This window comes from Prorops nasuta, unplaced genomic scaffold (assembly GCF_024137725.1).
Source record: "Prorops nasuta isolate Cenicafe-Biocafe unplaced genomic scaffold, Cenicafe_Pnas_1.2 PNAS00012, whole genome shotgun sequence".
Taxonomy (NCBI): Eukaryota; Metazoa; Arthropoda; class Insecta; order Hymenoptera; family Bethylidae; genus Prorops; species Prorops nasuta.
Window position 1 is genome coordinate 6,323,311 of NW_027116809.1, and position 19,153 is coordinate 6,342,463.

At 30.9% G+C, this 19,153-nt stretch overlaps 2 protein-coding genes across 2 annotated transcripts; one reads left to right on the forward strand and one right to left on the reverse strand.

Moving 5' to 3' along the window:
- Window positions 1–3,651: 3,651 nt before the first annotated feature.
- On the reverse strand, window positions 3,652–4,893 carry LOC136777869 (uncharacterized). The gene is made up of 3 exons (XM_066734448.1): window positions 4,788–4,893; window positions 4,524–4,720; window positions 3,652–4,445 (listed from the first exon to the last, which is right to left on the reverse strand). Exons 1-3 carry the CDS (start codon window positions 4,891–4,893, stop codon window positions 4,083–4,085), a joined length of 666 nt encoding a protein of 221 aa, XP_066590545.1. The 3' UTR covers window positions 3,652–4,082.
- A 12,404-nt stretch (window positions 4,894–17,297) lies between these two features.
- Window positions 17,298–19,074, forward strand: scu (scully). The gene is made up of 3 exons (XM_066734399.1): window positions 17,298–17,507; window positions 17,771–17,935; window positions 18,353–19,074. Exons 1-3 carry the CDS (start codon window positions 17,490–17,492, stop codon window positions 18,944–18,946), a joined length of 777 nt encoding a protein of 258 aa, XP_066590496.1. The 5' UTR covers window positions 17,298–17,489; the 3' UTR covers window positions 18,947–19,074.
- Window positions 19,075–19,153: the final 79 nt, after the last annotated feature.

The window sequence follows — 19,153 nt, forward strand, 5'->3', positions numbered from 1 at the left end:
AAAAACTCAAAGCAAATAAAAATGCTTTTCCTAAATTGATTTGTAATATTGATAAAATGGTCAAATGTAGCCATTAATTAATTAGATTTGGTAATAAATACAGAAAATGCGTTTTATTATAACAAATGAGTTGAGGTAAAATAAACTCAATGTTTTTATATTAATCTGTTAACAAATGCATTTTTTTATTTATTATTGAGTCTAATAAATTAATGGTTATTAAAAAAAAAATTCCTTGTAATGAAAAAAAAAATGAAAAAATTTTAAACTTCATCAAGACTCGAACACGAGCCCACCGCATGACAAACGACAACCTTACCACCTGCGCTACAGCGCTCACTTGATGTACCAAGAGCAAAACAGCCTTTTAAACACTAACTACAATTCTTTCACTAACTCGTCATAAACGATCAAGAATTAGCTGCAATAATAAATACATTTATCTCCACAGCATTATTGCACTAAATTTATTATGTTTTTAATTTGAAGCATACATTTTACATGAAGATACGATACTTTAAGGATGTTCCTGCAATACTTTAAATACAAAACTATTCGTATGCTGGTTTATCATAGTTATTCGACTACATATAACAAATATTATAATATTACTTAATTAATTTATGATAGTTGAGCATATGAATAGTTTTGTATATAGAGTACTGAATGGTTTTAAATTATCATATCTTCATGCAAAATGTATGCTTCAAATTAAAAACAATAAATTTAGTACAATAATGCTATGTAGATAAATGTATTTATTATTACAGCTAATTCTTGATCGTTTATGACGAGTTAGTGAAAGAATTGTAGTCAGTCTTTAAAAGGCTGTTTTGCTCTTGGTACATCAAGTGAGCGCTGTAGCGCAGGCGGTAAGGTTGCCGTTTGTCATGCGGTGGGCTCATGTTCGAGACTTGGTGAAGTTTAAAATTTTTTCATTTTTTTTTCATTACAAGGAATTTTTTTTTTGAATAACCATTAATTTATTGGACTCAATAATAAATAAAAAAATGCATTTATTAACAGATTAATATAAAAACATTGAGTTTATTTTACCTCAACTCATTTGTTATAATAAAACGCATTTGTTGTATTTATTACCAAATCTAATTAATTAATGGCTACATTTGACCATTTTATCAAAATTAAAAATCAATTTAGGAAAAGCATTTTTATTTTATTTATTCACTTATACCATAAGTACATCAGCTGTCAGATAGATCAAAGCTGTCACTACTCCTTATTTCATTATTACACTTTATTTTTCCGTATAAAAAACATTTGTCTTCGTTCACGCCGTTCACGGTGACAGGCTGTGAATATAATATATATAATTTTTGATATATTACGTTCTGCATTTAAGATGGCTACTGACGTATTTCCGCTGGCAGTATACTTTGTGCAGTCTGCATTCCTTATATCAAAATTCACTTACTATAGAGCGTAGTACTATTCAAGATGGCGGACTTGGCAACCTTGAGCGGTACTAATATAAAATTTATCCGACGAATAACTTTAATAAACCTTTGCTTTTCCTTGCACGCATTCCACCAAAAACTCACAATGCTCGTAATAAATAATATATACCACATCAACTATTATATTGTGAGTGTTTTTGGCCTCAAGTGGGTCAAACCCCTTAACGACAGCTGTCGGTATCGCTAACTACCGACAGTTATCGCTTGCGCTAACGAATGAGCGATTCTGTAACTTTAGCTTTACGACAATAGTCGGTGCAACTCATATTTGTACGATAACGATAAAATTCGTTAAGGTTCTAGGGAAGCTGGTAATATTGGTGTATTAATACCAACCGAAATAGGAATTTTTGTGTTACTTGACTATATCATTTTTGACTATAGCAATTCTTACTATAGCAAAATTATCATATTTTATTTAGGGCCATTCTTAGGCTGCCTTCACATGCGGTGTAAGATATGTTACGGCGAATGTAATACGCCAGCACCCAGCAGTATGCTTGCGTATTATCGCGAAAATGATTTGATTGGTTAATACGTTTTAGCGTAAGTTACGTTTACGCACCTTACACCGCATGTGAAAGCAGCCTTACCGTTGAGGGTCCAGGTTAAGTAGAGGTACCAATTTCTTAAAATATTCCTATACTTTCGGAAAATTTTTTGCTTTAAAGTTTTCAACCTGAAATATTAATAGTCTGAAGTTATTTTAGGAAAAAGCGAGGGAAGTAGATAAGGCTTGATTAATTCAAACGAAATATAATAATTTTGCGATAGTCAAAAGTACTATAGTAAAATAACATAAAAGGTCTCATGTACCGCTATTGAAGATAAATCGGGTATATTCACAGAGTTTAGTCATATAATAACACATGAATATGAATAAATTATTTCCAATGAATTATCTAATTATGTTGGATTTCTTAGACGAAGAAGAAGAAGAGTTGGATGAAAATACGCAGTGCATGTTTAAAAGAAAGACGAGAATAATAAGACCGCGGATGAATTGGTTCAATATATATAATGCTGATGATTTCAGAAAACGATTTAGACTTCGTAAGGAAGACGCTTTAATATTATTGCAGAAAATTAGCCATACGTAGACTTTTAAAACTGATTGGTAATTGATATTTCATATTAAAAGATAAATAAACATTAATATATTGTCATCAATTGTATTTCATCACTTTCAGGAATCATGCAATATCACCAATGATTCAGTTGCTAATAGCATTAAGGTTTTATTCCACTGGCTCCTTTGTTATAATTATATCTGAATTTGTTGGGGTTTCAAATGCTTCCGCTACTAAAATTGTACATCGGGTGTCTTCTGCGATTGCTGCTTTAAGTAAAGAATATATTAAATTTCCATTAGAGCCTGAAGATATTTTGCGAACCCAAGCAGGAAATTTTGAGAAGTCAGGATTCATAAGAGTTCTGGGCGCAATCGACTGCATACATATTACTATTCAATCCTATGGTAAAAGATCATACATTTTTAATAATACAGACTATTAACTGTTTCACCAAGAGGATTATCTTTGCTGTAGGTGGAGAATATGCAGAGCTATTCAGAAATAGGAAGGGGTTTTTCTCGTTAAATGTCCAGGTTATTGTAAATTCCAAACTGCAGATAATGGATATTGTTGCGCGATGGCCAGGATCCTCGCATGATTCAACAATTTTTAACAATTCGCGTATAAAACACCGTTTTGAAGTTGGCGAATTCGGAAATAGTTTGCTTTTGGGTGATTCTGGTTATCTTAATCTACCGTATTTATTGACCCCATTGATTAATCCAAAGTCACCAGCTGAAATACTTTATAATGAGGCTCAGATAAGAACTAGATCAATGGTCGAAAGGTGCTTTGGCATTTGGGGAAGAATTTTTCCCGTATTAACTATCGGCTCTCGATTCAGAACGCCAGAGAGGACCATGAATGTTATTATATCTTGTGCCGTTTTATACAACATCATTAGATCAAACGTAGAAGAAAATATAACCATTGATCAATACAACAATATAGTAAGAAATTATAATGAAAATTTACATGCAGACGAGAGAAGATATTTGATAGAATCTTATTTTCAAAGGTAGGTGTTAAAAATATTTCAGTAAAAAAAATAAGATTAATAACTATTGTTTGTTTTAGCTGTCTGTAAGGATTGTGAAAAGTATTAACCTCTCTTGATTCCATTTTCCTAAATAGACTTTTTGTTGTTCTTGAGAGCGTCGTAAAATGATTCCACTGCAGATATCGTTTGATAAAGAAATATTGTAGGATTATTATTCGTGACAACTGAAATATGTAAATTAGTAGTTTGAAATAATGGAATGTTCAAAATGTATGGATTTTTTACCTGGGTATCAAGTTTGCTACAAAAAATTTCATTGAGTAACTCTTTAATAAAATGTAATAAATTAAAAATGTATTCTTCTATTTTCGTACAAAAAAAAATATTCAGGAATAATAAATTCTTCTTGGCTTATATTAACAAAAAAATAGACAGTAATATTAAAATAAATCAAAAATATCATTTTAAATAAAAAAATAAAATTTGGTAATTTCAAAAACTATAATATACTGAATAATATTAATTTTTTAACTAGTCTGATGAGTCAGAACTATTAATAACCTGTATAACGTTATTGTTATTTTCACATTCTTTTTGTAATTTATATTCTAATAATTTAACTTTTAGCCTTTCTTTTTTCAGTTGTTCGCCTAAAACTTGTATTTCTAAATTACTTTTCTCATTTAAATCCTTTTTCATTAAGTTGCTAAGCTCAATTTTGCTTTGCAATAAATTTTCCTGCATGTATTTTGTATCATTCGAGGACCTTGAAATAGAGCTTGTTGAAATTGATGGTCCTTTAATAACATTATGTAGAGGTTTGCTTAAAGATTTTGATAACTGTTTTGAGTTCCATTTCTCCCACCTATTAATTTCTCCTTTGCCAGTTAAATACTATAAAATAATAAAAAAATAAGTCTTAGGATCAATTTTTATATTACATTTTAAAATCATAATTTTAATATTATAAACCTTAAACACTTCATCAGTATTTGGATCCTCGTTTTCTTCTTCATATGCAATAATTTCTTCTATCACATTAATCGTTTCCTTCGCAGCAAATTTACCATCACTATCATTTACATTTTCTAGTCCATCAACAGAAGTTTTTATAATCTCATATGCCTTATTGTAAAGAATATTTGATGTAACATTATTTGATCCACCTCCTAAAAAAAAAGATAATACAGGATTTGTTAATTGGAAACCAATAATTTTCAATATTATCACAATTACCTGTTTTATATGTTTCTTCCTTTAGTTTTGCAAAATATTTTCTGGTACATTTTTTAATATTAGACCATAAAGTTTTTAAAGATCCTTCACTGGCATCTTTTTGCATTTCTTTATTAAATTTAACACATTATATTCCATGTTCTATTTTTTTCATACAATCCTACAGCATCAGTTTGTTTATTTTCAATAATCTTTGAATATTGTTGAATGATATCAACCAATGCTAATTTTTCTTCAAATGAATAATTTTCATTTCTGTTCTTTTGGCTAATGTCCATGTTGCAGCTCTTTTCGTCGTTTTTTGTTATATTATAATAACCTTTGTTTCAGCTTTAAAATAAATCCTAAATTATATGAATGTACGAATTTCTAATTCTTCTTTGTACCGTCTACCATTGATATATGTGGCTGAGTATGTACCTAAGTTTTTCTGTATTTACTTCCTCTACTTCTTTTTATCTATTACCATGGGTATGACTTCAGACTATTAACATTTCAGGCCTAAAACTATCAAACAAAAAATATTTCGAAATTGGTACCCCTACTTAACTCGGACCTTCTACGGTAAGAATGGCCCTTAAAAGAAGTATTAAAACGTAAGTATATTTTAATTAAAATAAGTATTAAAAATTAATGTTTTAACATTTTTTTGAGTTAGACAATGTACAGTTAGTGCCTGTGTGCTATAGTTAAATAATACAATTATTCTATATTTTAGAGAAAACCTCTGCATATATATATATATATATATAGTTATTTTTAAATATAAAAATTGGAAAAATATTACATTTTATTTCCTACGATTTTTACTGTAAGCCTTAATTTATAAAGAAAATTTATTGTAAGTACTTTTTTGTGATTTCTGAATATTAATTTAAGAAATATTTGTGACATTTATTATATTTACTTTCTCGGTAAACTTCTACCGACGCCTATCACGGTCGTCGTTAAGTTAACGATAGAATTCAGTAGCGACCGCCCTTTTTAACGACAATTATCGAAAACTTTGTGTTACAGAATCGCTCTTAGCGATATCTCTCGGTAACTCGATTCAATTACCGAAAGTTGTCGATAACTAGTTACTGAATCCATATAGACGGAAGTTACAGAATCGCTCTTTTCGTTACTGCAATCGACAACTATCGGTAGTTAGCGATACCGACAATCATCGCTGGCAGCGTTGCCAAGTCCGCCATGTTGGAAGATACTACGCTGTATAGTTTGTTGGCGAGAATTGAATATACTGTAACATCCTTTTCCTCCTGGGAGCATATATTATAGCAATAACGTTCCTAAGATAGTGGAAAAGGGGGGGGGGCAACCTCATGCGCACTAACCCTATGCGCACCCCCACTCCGAGGGTCAGAGAGTCCAGTCCTAGGTTAAGCTAACGTAGAAGTTAAGTTCGAACTTGGCATTCATTCTAATTAATTCCTTAAACTAAGTCACACGGTTACTTAAGTCGATTTGTATCAATTCCGTTACAACTACTTGTATCCAATATTCTTATCTACATTTATCTCTTAACTTTACTTTATTGTAATCTTTATCTTTATCTCAATTATACTATTCAATTATTTCCAAAGTGAAACTTGTGTCCGCGTTTTTCTTATTTTCCATCCTCATCACCGTCAAGGGTGTCTTTCTCAACACAAAAAAGGGGTAAATATCTCTGTTATTTCTTTCATCCTGCATATCGAATCGCGACCGGTCCCGGGTAAACTAGTCCAAAGTATAGTGCCCGAAACGGTAAGTTTGCGAACAATACCCGTTTGTACAGTAAATTCCGACCCACGAATCGAGGGTAGTATCCCATATGGCCGAACAGTATTATGGCCGAAAGGTATTATGGCCGAAAAAGTGCTATAGTTAGATCAGACAATCTGTCGTAAGATTGTTACCGACAGAACAACATTTCTGTAGGTAACTTGACAGTTAGCCGGAGAATAAGTATATGATACAGGCTGTTCAAAAAGTATGAGTGATTCTCTAACGGCGGGACATAGCCTATGTCCCGCCGTTAGAGAATCACTCATACTTTTTGAACAGCCTGTATCATATACTTATTCTCCGGCTAACTGTCAAGTTACCTACAGAAATGTTGTTCTGTCGGTAACAATCTTACGACAGATTATCTGATCTAACTATAGCACTTTTTCGGCCATAATACTTTTCGGCCATAAGGGCCTCCGCACACAGTTTCCGTAGCTACATTACGTTACGTTAAGGCAGGATTAAACTTAATCTTAGCTTAGCGCACACAAAAGATTGCTAAAGTTAAGTTTTTTGAGGCAGGATGCTTGTAATAAACAGGTCTGAGGTGATATTTTTATATTTATAAAGAATTTTTGCAACTATTATTGTAGTTGCCTTAACGTAACGTAATGTAGCTACGGAAACTGTGTGCGGAGGCCCTAATACTGTTCGGCCATATGGGATACTACCGAATCGAGTCGTTACAATACCACGCAAAATGTATAGTAAGTGTGATTCACAGAGAAGAAACGAAGTATAGTGTTTTAGGTATAATAAGCTCTCAGTGCTTTCGGACGTGTTTTGGCCATTAATCTTGCGTCGCGGCGTTGTGTAGTTAGAATCAGAGGGGCGAGGGGATTTCTAGGGAGTTTGTACGTAGCTGTTAAATGGCGCGATTAACCCTCAATTTTATATCATCAACAAAAATAATATTTTCGGAAAACGATTGTGGAAAAGAAGGAAGGATTTTAATAAATAACAGAGAAGACAAAATATATCAGATGAGTATAAATTAATAAAAAAAATGAAAATTATTGTGAATTTTTAAGAAAATATACTTTGTGGTTATTTTATTTTTGTTACAGTTGAAATCCGGTTATGATGACTTTCAATTAAGGAAAAAAGTAATTACAGACCAATAAATGAAAAAGTATTAATACATTAAGCATTTCTGTACGGCCCAGTCATTTCAATAATTGTGACTTAATGTTATAATAGTGAATGTGTAAGCGATTAGTGCATATACAACAAACTCTTATTGCAAATTTAATAATCTTGTATGACAATGTTTTAATTGCTATTATTTTAAATTAAAGCTAGTTTAATTAACATATTTTTATTTCATCCCTTTCTCAAAATTCTAAACACATGATAATTACCTATTCTTGTAGTAGTCATATATTCGTTAAATTACATACAAAATTACAACTGTTTTATATTTGTAAAGCATAGCTGTTTGTTGCAATGATGTTTATTATTCAATGTGAGACAAATCGCATTTTGTTTAGGTAAATGTCTTATTTATCCGCCACATCCTTCCATATCTTATGTAACATTTATTTGCCTTGTTAGTTCTTTCTTTTAGTTTTCAAAATATACGATTAATTTTTTGCTATTTTTATATACATTCAGATATAGCTATTCTATTGATTAATTAATCTTATAAATGTCAAGATGATTGGTAAACCATTGTTCTATTAAAGTTGAAGAATGGACACTTGAATTATTTTACTTATAATGTTTGGCATCTCTTCCATAGGATATCTTCTCTTTAAATTTGAGAGGATGTTGTTCTCCAATACATTTAAGGATACTGCTGAATTTATCTTGCTTTTAGCTTCAAATAATTCACATTTGGATATCCTTCCTCAATATATAATACATATTTTGTTAGTCCTATTTGTTTGTGAAATTTATCTGTTCTAAAACCTTAATTAATCCAGTTACTAGATATATAATATATCATTTTCAAAGAATTGATATCTTTCTATCAATCTTAACAATATCATAATAGATGTAATGAAATATGTATTCTATATTCAAAATAGATATCCATGCGTGTAGTTGGAAAACTATTTAAAGCTGAAAACAAGATGAACTCAGCAGTATACATATACCTTTTAAAGAACTTTATCTTCACAAATATTATCAGAACATATCTCGCAGAAAAGTTGCCAAATTTTAATAGCATCATTCAAATGTCCATTTTACAAATTAAACAAGATAATGGTTTAACAATCATTTCAACAATTACAAAAATAATTGCAGATCAGCAGTATTATTAGATCTGTGTGTATGTATAAATGATTAGAAAATTAATGTTATATGATATAGACTGGAAGAAAATATTGCAACGGAGCCAAATAAATGTCGCATAAGATATGGAAGGATGTGGCGGATAAATAAGACATTTACCTAAACAAAATGCGATTTGTCTCACATTGAATAATAAAAATCATTGCAGCAAACAGCTATGCTTTACAAATATAAAACAGTTGTAATTTTGTATGTAATTTAACGAATATATGACTACTACAAGAATAGGTAATTATCATGTGTTTAGAATTTTGAGAAAGGGATGAAATAAAAATATGTTAATTAAACTAGCTTTAATTTAAAATAATAGCAATTAAAACATTGTCATACAAGATTATTAAATTTGCAATAAGAGTTTATTGTATATGCACTAATCGCTTACACATTCACTATTATAACATTAAGTCACAATTATTGAAATGACTAGGCCATACAGAGAAGTGCTTCATGTTTTAATACTTTTTCATTTATTAGTCTATAATTACTTTTTTCCTTAATTGAAAGTCATCATAACCGGATTTCAACTGTAACAAAAATAAAATAACCACAAAGTATATTTTCTTAAAAATTCACAATAATTTTCATTTTTTTTATTAATTTATACTCATCTGATATATTTTGTCTTCTCTGTTAATTATTAAAATCCTTCCTTCTTTTCCACAATCGTTTTCCGAAAATATTATTTTTGTTGATGATATAAAATTGAGGGTTAATCGCGCCATTTGACAGCTACGGACAAACTCCCTAAAAATCCCCTCGACCCTCTGATTCTAACTTCCCCTCGTCTAGACTCAAGATTAATGGCCAAAACGTACACTGTTCAAAACTGAATCATGTACAGGTATAGTTTCTGCTTCCCTATACTATCTTGTAGCAAAAATGCTTCTCGCAAAATTGATTCATGTCCATCTCAACTCCTCTATACTATCTTATAGCAAAAATTTAAAGACAACAGCGTCAACAGCAGACGAAACGCGACATCGACAAATATGAAGATGACGTTTTAGACGTATAGTAAAAGTATTATCCAGAAAGCATATTATTTATGTTGGAAACGTAGGGATGTCGAAAAATGGAATGGAAAATAATGCAAATATGGTGCATATATATAATATTATTTATCAAGTATAAAAAGGAAGAGATCGGATGTAATTTTCAGCCTATAAAGAGGAAAAAGCATCAGATAAGCATCGGGAGCAGTAAATCAAAAGAAAGATTAAAGAATATTTTGCTTTGTTAAATTAATCTTTCTTCTGACTTGCTGCTCCCGATACTTATCTGATGCTTTTTCCTCTTTATAGGCTGAAAATTGCATCCGATCTCTTCCCTTTTATACTTGATAAATAATATTATATATATGCACCATATTTGCATTATTTTCCATTCCATTTTTCGACATCCCTACATTTCCAACATAAATAATATGCTTTCTGGATAATACTTTTACTACGTCCAAAACGTCATCTTCATATTTGTCGATGTCGCGTTTCGTCTGCTGTTGTCATTAAATTTTTGCTATAAGATAGTATAGAGTAGTTGAGATGGACATGAATCAATTTTGCGAGAAGCATTTTTGCTACAAGATAGTATAGGGAAGCAGAAACTATACCTGTACATGATTCAATTTTGAACAGTGTAGTATCCCGCAAGGACAGAAACTGTAGCGTAGGATCCCGCAGTGAACAGAAACTATAGCGTAGGATCCCGCAGTGAACAGAAACTATAGCGTAGGATCCCGCAGGGAACAGAAACTGTAGCGTAGTATCCTAAGGATACTACGCTATAGGAAAATTATACTACGGTAGTATAATTAGGCCGCGTTCCGAGACGTGCTTAAAGCGTTAAAAGTGCTTTACTGAAGCATTCCGCTTCGAAATCGTTCCGTATGACTAATGCGCGCTGATAAAGCTTTGAGCGCATAATTGATTCGGAATGATATTTTAATATAGTTTGAGCTACTTAGAAAAACACCCTGTATATACAGGGTTTTTCTCTAACAGCGGAACATAGGATTGTGTTATTTAACTATAGCAATGAAGCACTTACTATACATTATTATAATTAATAAAAAAGCGTAGATAGTTACAATTTAATGGTTATTTTAGTTTAATTGCTTTTATTATCCATTATAAATGTCATTTTACTCAATTAATCTTGGTTACTACGTTTAATATTTAAATTAAATGGAAAACAGTAATTTGACTACAGTAAAATTTACTATAGTCAAATAACACGAAATATCCTATGTTCCGCTGTTAGAGAAAAACCCTGTATAAATAAATTTTATCGAAAAAATATGGAGGCTGTTGATCAATTGCAGTCTACAAAAATTGTAGCCTCAACTATTTTATCCTCCTTAATAATTTTAAATAATTCCAGTGAAAGTGAACTCGAATCCTCCTGTAGTGATTGTAGTGAAGATGATGAAAGGGATAATTCGCATGCAAACCGAAGAATATTCTTGACTCTTTTATCATTGCATAAGTCTCGCGATGGACTCCAAAAAGTCGAGAAAATAACGGACTATGTGGAACGCGTTATTCCTCGTTATAATGCTGAAACATTTAAGCAACATTTTAGGTAAAAATGGTAGTAAGAAAGGGTTTGGACTTCATATTTTCATTTTCCATTTATGTAACATTTTTACATTAAAAGTTATATTAATTTCTTTATTTGTTAGGAATGTTTTCAATTGATATTTGCAAATATCAAGCTAATGAAGATATTTAAATTTTTAATATATATAAAAATTTATATATATTATACCTTTTAATTTAATGTATATAGTTAATATATCTGGTTTTCTTTGCACCTTTCTTTCATAATGATATATTTTAAAATTGTAGAATCTATCCATCCACCTTTGAAATGTTATTATCAATTATTGGACCATCTTTAACTAAAACTTCAACAATAGGTGGTAAAAAGCCCATTGATGCTAAAAAGCAATTACTTATTGCTCTCTGGTTTATGGCTTCTCCTGATTCCTATAGGTATGTAAAAATTAAATTATAACTTTTTCTGTTTAAACTGAGATATAAGTATCCTACAGTCAACTAACTTTATCTCTTTTACCATAAAAGATAAAAAAGTTAAAAAGATTTTATAAAAAAAATTATATTAATAGTTTCTAATCATTACAGATCAGTAAGTGTAAAATTTGGAGTTGGTAGAGCAACAGCTTTTAGAGCCATACGACGCGTGTCATATGCTCTTCATTGCCTAGCTCCTAGATTTATTAAATGGCCTAAAGAAAATGCGATAGATGTTGTAAATGGCTTTTACAATATATCCAATTTCCCCAACGTTATTGGCGCCATCGATGGGTCCCATATACGCATACGAGCGCCGCAACAGGATACAGCTTCCTATATAAATAGAAAAGGATTTGCGTCTATTATTTTACAGGTGGTATGTGATTCGAAGGGCATGTTCACGCATTGTTACGCAGGCCAAGTGGGATCCGTACATGACGCTAGAGTTCTAAGGAACTCCCCTGTTCAAAATTTTCTTAATATGCCTGATTACTTCCCTAATGACTGTCATCTTATTGGAGACGCAGCATATCCAATCCACCCTCATCTAATAGTTCCATTTCGAGATAATGGTCATTTGTCCAACCGGCAAGTCAATTTTAATTATTGCCTTTCCTCCACAAGAATGACAATAGAACGTGCCATAGGACAATTGAAAATACGTTTCCGAATTCTTTTGGATTGCTTACCTTTAACATCGCTTGAAAAGGTTCCAGAATTTATAGTAGCCTGTTGTGTTTTACACAATATTTGTGTATTACAAAATGATGAAGTGTTCTTTAATGACGAAAGTAATGATGATGAACCTGAACCGTACATACAAAATAACAATAGTAATAATAATAGCAACTTAGGAATTGCGAAAAGATTCAGAATTATGGATTTGTTGCCAATGAGAGTTACATAATTTAGATTACCTTATACTTGCTCAAATTATATTACTAGTTTATTTATAATAAATTTTATTTTTAATAGTTAAACTAGTCTATAATTTATTTCACATGTTTCTTTATCTCAATGAAAATAAAACAATTATCTTTGGTAATATTTTAACGCCATTTTTACATTAATTATTAAATAAAACGTTTGTAATTTTAAACAAGTTTCACTTATAACTTAAATAAACTCAAAACTTATTTTCACCCATTGCATAATACATCTCACTAATAAACTACATTCCTAGGCATAAATTGTAAAAAACAAAATTATAATCACAGATATAAGTATAAGTATCACAAATGCTTACTGCTTATTTAAAAATTGCTGTAATATAGATATTAAAGAGTTTTGCATCTGTAGTTGCTCTTTATGCTTCTTTTCTCGATCTTGTCTTCTTTCTTCATGTCTTTTTTCTTTTAGTAATTTTTCTCTTTCTTTTTCTTTTTTTTCTTCTTCCATTATTTGAACCAAATGTTCCAATGTATTTGATAGAGGTTTTTTCTTTTTCTTTATAGCTGGAACCAATAATGTCAATATACTTAAATAGATAAATGTAATAGATAATTAACTGTTTAAAATTTATATGCAAGAACTTACTTTTTGAAGATGATGCCAAACTTCCAAATTCATCTTTATCATTAGTAGGTTCAACTAAGTTGATAGGTCCCTCGCTTGAAGCGACTGCAACAGGTTTAGTGGCTGCCTTTGTCCCAAATATGGAATCCATGACCTGATAGAAATTGTTATAATTACTTCTTAAAATTATTTTCTTTTATGTACAGTATGAAAAAGACATAACCTAATATACTTATATACATATACAAGAAAAATACTTACAGGATAAAATGTCCATGATGTATTTCCATTACCACTTTTCTTGTTAGAATCTACAATATTTTTGTATGTACGCTTCAGGCCAGCTAGTTTTGATGAACATTGTGAACCAGTTACGCAATATTTTTTATCTATTTCTCTTATTTGACCTGCTATTTCGGCCCAAATTTTGTTATTTCGCTTGAAACCATGTTCAAATTCTTCTTCTCTCTCTCTATACAGCTCTAATAATAATAATACCGCTTTATCTGGCCATATAAAGGCTTTTATTTTATCTGAAAAAAATGTTAAAAATCCAAATTCAAATCTTATAAAATATAATTTTAAAGTTCCATGTTTAAAATTTTTATATATATGTATATGTCAAAAATTATTTATTGTAACTTACCAACATTGTTCTTGTTGATATCATTATCTACATTCTCTTTATTAATTAAATAATCTAAAATAGGTGCATCATCGTATATGTCCTCCTCTTCGTCATGCATATTATACATTTCCATTTGTAATATAGGATATAATAAGTACAATAATATCACAATTTTTAAACAATTAAACGTAATAAATAATCAATTTAGTAAATGGCCGTGTTCTATTATTAACCGCTATCAAAAAAAGTGAAAAAATGTATCAGCAATAACAGAACGCATTCCGCATTAACTACCTGAGATCGAAGTTAAAGTAATTGCTGCGTTGAATGACAGCAGAAGTAGAGAAAAGGTTAATAGAATTCTGAAGAAAACAAAATGCTTGAGTTGCTTTTCAATTGCAGAAGACATGTCTTTTTCTGACGCAACTATACTTAAATCCAGTTTTAGCTATTGAAGCGATCAAAGAGAGCCAAGGAAATTAAAATGTTAATATAATCTAGGGAAATCTAAGCGCTGTTAAAGCGCTTTCAAAGCGCGCTTCAGTTGAATCGAAACGATTTCTTAATCGCTTTCAGCGCTGTAAGCAGGACTTGGAACGCACCCTTATACTACACTTGGCAACGCTGATCGCTGGGAAGTTACAGAATCCCAGCACAGCACTGATATCCCCTCGCCCCCCTGATTTCTGCTTCCCCTCGCCTGTTGCAAAATTATTGAACAGAACGTACAACACTTGGCAACTCTGCTCTCAAGTTTATTAAACTGATAATTAGAGGCTGCGTTCGTTTATTAACTGCGAGTACTAAAATTCTACAATGTACAGTTTTGGCCATTAATCTTGCGTCGGGGCAAGGGGAAGCTAGAAACAGAGGGGCGAGGGGATTTCTAGGGAGTTTGTCCGTAGCTGTCAAATGGCGCGATTAACCCTTAATTTTGTATCATCAACAAAAATAATATTTTCGGAAAACGATTGTGGAAAAGAAGGAAGGATTTTAATAAATAACAGAGAAGACAAAATATATCAGATGAGTATAAATTAATAACAAAAAATGAAAATTATTGTGAATTTATAAGGAAATATACTTTGTGGTTATTTTATTTCTGTTACAGGCTAAATCCTATTCTTCATGAGTTTAAATCACAGGAAAGAAATACTTAAAGACTAATGAATGAAAAAGGACTGATTTATAAAGCATTTCTGTGTGGCCCAGTCATTTGTATAATTGTGACATAATGTTGTAATAGTGAATGTGTCAGCGATTACTGTGTATACAAAGAAATTTTATTACAAAATAATAATAATGTATGATAATGTTTTTATTCCTATTATTATAAATTAAAGCTAGTTCAATTAAAATTTATTATTTTAATTTTTTCCTTAACCACACACAAATTCTATACGTACATTGTAATTACATATTCTTGTAGAATCTATCTTTAAGCTATCCTAACAAAATTGTAACTATTTTAAATCTACATGTCATAACTATTTGCTTCAATGATTTTTATTATTCAATGTCAGACAAAATGCGTAGAGGTTCTGCAAATTTCTTATGAGTCCATCACAGCCTTCGACATATTACCTTGTATGATATTTTTATGCCTCCTTTGCACTATTTTCTTCTAGTCTATAACATATAACAATAATTTTATTATCATTTTTAAATACACGCAGATAAGATGATTATGCTGATATGTAATTAATTTTATAAATATTGGAATGATTGTTAAACCATTGTCTTATTAAATTTGAAAATTGGGCATTTGAATGATGCTATTTAAATTAGGCCTCTCTTCTGTGAGATATGCTCTCATAATCCTTAGATAGATAAAGTTCCTTAAGAGTTATGGGTATAATACTGAGTTCATCTTATTTTTTAGCTTCAAGTAGTTTTCCAGCTATGTGTTTGAATATACATTTTGAATATAGAATACTCTTATTTCCTTACTCTTATTATAATGTTGTCAGGAATGATAGAGAGATATATCAATCATCTGAAAATGATAGGATATACACATGGCGACTGGATAAATTAAGGTTTTATAACAGATAAGTTTCATGAACAAATAGAAATAATAAAATAAGTATTGCATATTGGGAATGGATATCCAATTATGTAGCTGGAAAATATAATTTGAAGATGAAAACAAGATGAACTCAGCAGTACATATAAACGTATTGGTCGACAATATCCTCTCAAATGGAAGGGAAAGATATCATGTGGATGAGGTGCCAAACATATTTAGGTACAATAAGTCCAGTGTCCAATCTTCAAATTTAATACAGTAATAGTTTACCAATCATCCTAATTATTATAGAAACAATTAGACAGTATAATAAGCATATCTGAGCATATTTGAAAATATCTAGAGAATTATTGGTATATGTGTTGACAACTAGAAGGAACAATCAAGGCAAATAAATGTCATACGAGATGTGGAAGCATGTGACTGATCAATAAGAAATTAGCAGAACCTCTATGCAATTTGTCTCACATTCAATAATAAAAATCATTGAAGTAAATATAGTTGTCACCTGCAGATTTTAAATAGTTGCAATTTAGTTAGAGTAGCTTAAAGATAGGTTCTACAAGAATATGTAATTACTATGTACGTATAGAATTTGTGTGTGGTTAAGGAAAAAATTAAAATAATAAATTTTAATTGAACTAGCTTTAATTTATAATAATAGGAATAAAAACATTATCATACATTATTATTATTTTGTAATAAGATTTCTTTGTATACACAGTAATCGCTGACACATTCACTATTACAACATTATGTCACAATTATACAAATGACTGGGCCACACAGAAATGCTTTATAAATCAGTCCTTTTTCATTCATTGGTCTTTAAGTATTTCTTTCCTGTGATTTAAACTCATGAAGAATAGGATTTAGCCTGTAACAGAAATAAAATAATCACAAAGTTTATTTTCTTAAAAATTCACAATAATTTGCATTTTTCTTATTAATTTATACTCATCTGATATATTTTGTCTTCTCTGTTATTTATTAAAATCCTTCCTTCTTTTCCACAATCGTTTTTCGAAAATATTATTTTTGTTGATGATACAAAATTGAGGGTTAATCGCGCCATTTGACAGCTACGGACAAACTCCCTAGAAATCCCCTCGCCCCTCTGATTCTAACTTCCCCTCGCCACGACGCAAGATTAATGGCCAAAACTATGTCACGTAAAATATAGGTTTTCAGTACTGGCAGTACATAAACGAACGCAGCCCAGAGCTACATACACACAAGAGGTGATGACTGTTGATAACTTGATCAGTTACATGACCTTGGTGGTTAAAGTCCAATTGGAAAGAGATATCCAGTTCATTAAAATTAAAGATAAACTGCCATTTAATTTTAGTATCGTTTGGTGTCCCTGCTCGATTAGTTAGTTTTTTTAATTCTTCCCGTGATTTTTGACATTATTTTAAAAAATGAGCGCTGTAATGAAGGTAATTATTGCCTAATCACATTCCATTCTATACCGGCAAAATAACATTATTTACCCGACAAGTAGTTACCCATAGGAAATTTCTGCATGTAATCGTTAAATGTTATATTAAATATTCCTTATCTAATTTTTTTATAAAAAAAAATCCTACTTTTCCAGTTGGTTATCATTAAAATGCCGTAAATGAGCTATATTTATATAATAATTAAAAACAAACCATATTTTTATATTTTCTTGTATAAGTATATTTTAAAAATGTTATAGAATGTGGTTGCCCTTGTAACTGGTGGAGCTTCAGGACTTGGTCGTGGAACTGTTGAACGGTTTGTACAGCAAGGGGCCAAGGTAGTCATTGCAGATTTACCTACTTCGAAGGGAAAAGATGTAGCAGAGCAACTTGGAGAAAATGTTATATTTGCCCCTGTGAATGTAAGCAACCATTCAAAAGCTTTTTTATTAAAAGGAAGGGAAAAATAGTAATCAACTAAATATTGTGAATAAGATGCAATTAAAATGGGCCATCCTAAATAATGAATGAATCTCCCTGAATGATGGCAAATTTATTTGAAATCAAATATGAAATTATGAATACATTAAAGTCTATATGTAATTTCTATTTCTGCGATGATTGCAATTGAGCTTATGATCATTATTGTAAAACGTTTGTAACATTAATAAACTTTTACTACAATAATAAACTAACAGTTCCAGGACACAGATTTAAAACATTAGCTTAACTATTATTGAAGAACAAGCTTTTAGATAACGTGTTATATAAAATTAAGATATATATATCTGAGGCCTTTTAAGTACATAATGTACATACAAAATGTATTTTCTTTGTAGGTGACATCAGAGGAAGATATTTCTAAAGCTTTGAGTTTGACTCAATCAAAGTTTGGGAAATTAAATGCTGTGGTAAATGCAGCAGGTGTAGCAGTGGCCTTTAAGACTTACAATTTCAACAAAGATTTGCCACATACTTTGGAATCTTTTGAAACTGTAATTAAAGTCAATACAATTGGATCCTTTAATGTGATAAGACTGGCTGTAGGATTGATGGGAAAGAACGAGCCTAATCAGGATGGGCAAAAAGGAGTGATCATCAACACTGCCAGTGTGGCAGCTTATGATGGACAAATGGGCCAAGCAGCTTATTCGGCAAGCAAAGGGGCCATTGTAGGAATGACCTTGCCAATAGCTCGGGACTTATCCTCAGCTGGGATTCGAGTAGTCACGATTGCACCAGGTCTTTTCGATACACCTCTCTTACAAAGTCTTCCAGACAAGGTGCGAAATTTCCTTGCTAAGCAAGTGCCTTTCCCACAAAGACTAGGACTTCCCGACGAATTCGCTCAGCTTGCCCAAAGTATCATTGAAAACCCTATGTTGAATGGGGAAACTATCAGATTGGATGGTGCTCTTAGAATGCAACCTTGAAAAGTTTTGGAAATGGAGGAGAAGCCTATAAAGAGCCTACAAGTTTTTCTCTGTTTTTTCTTGATAATCTCTTATACAAGAATTTATATGAAAATGTAGAATAAAAGAGTTTTCATTTTTACATGCAATATCGCCTTGGTATTTTCTTGTAATTTATACAATGAGAGTGAGAGTGAAAATAAGAATGAAAGAGAGAGAGAGAGAGAG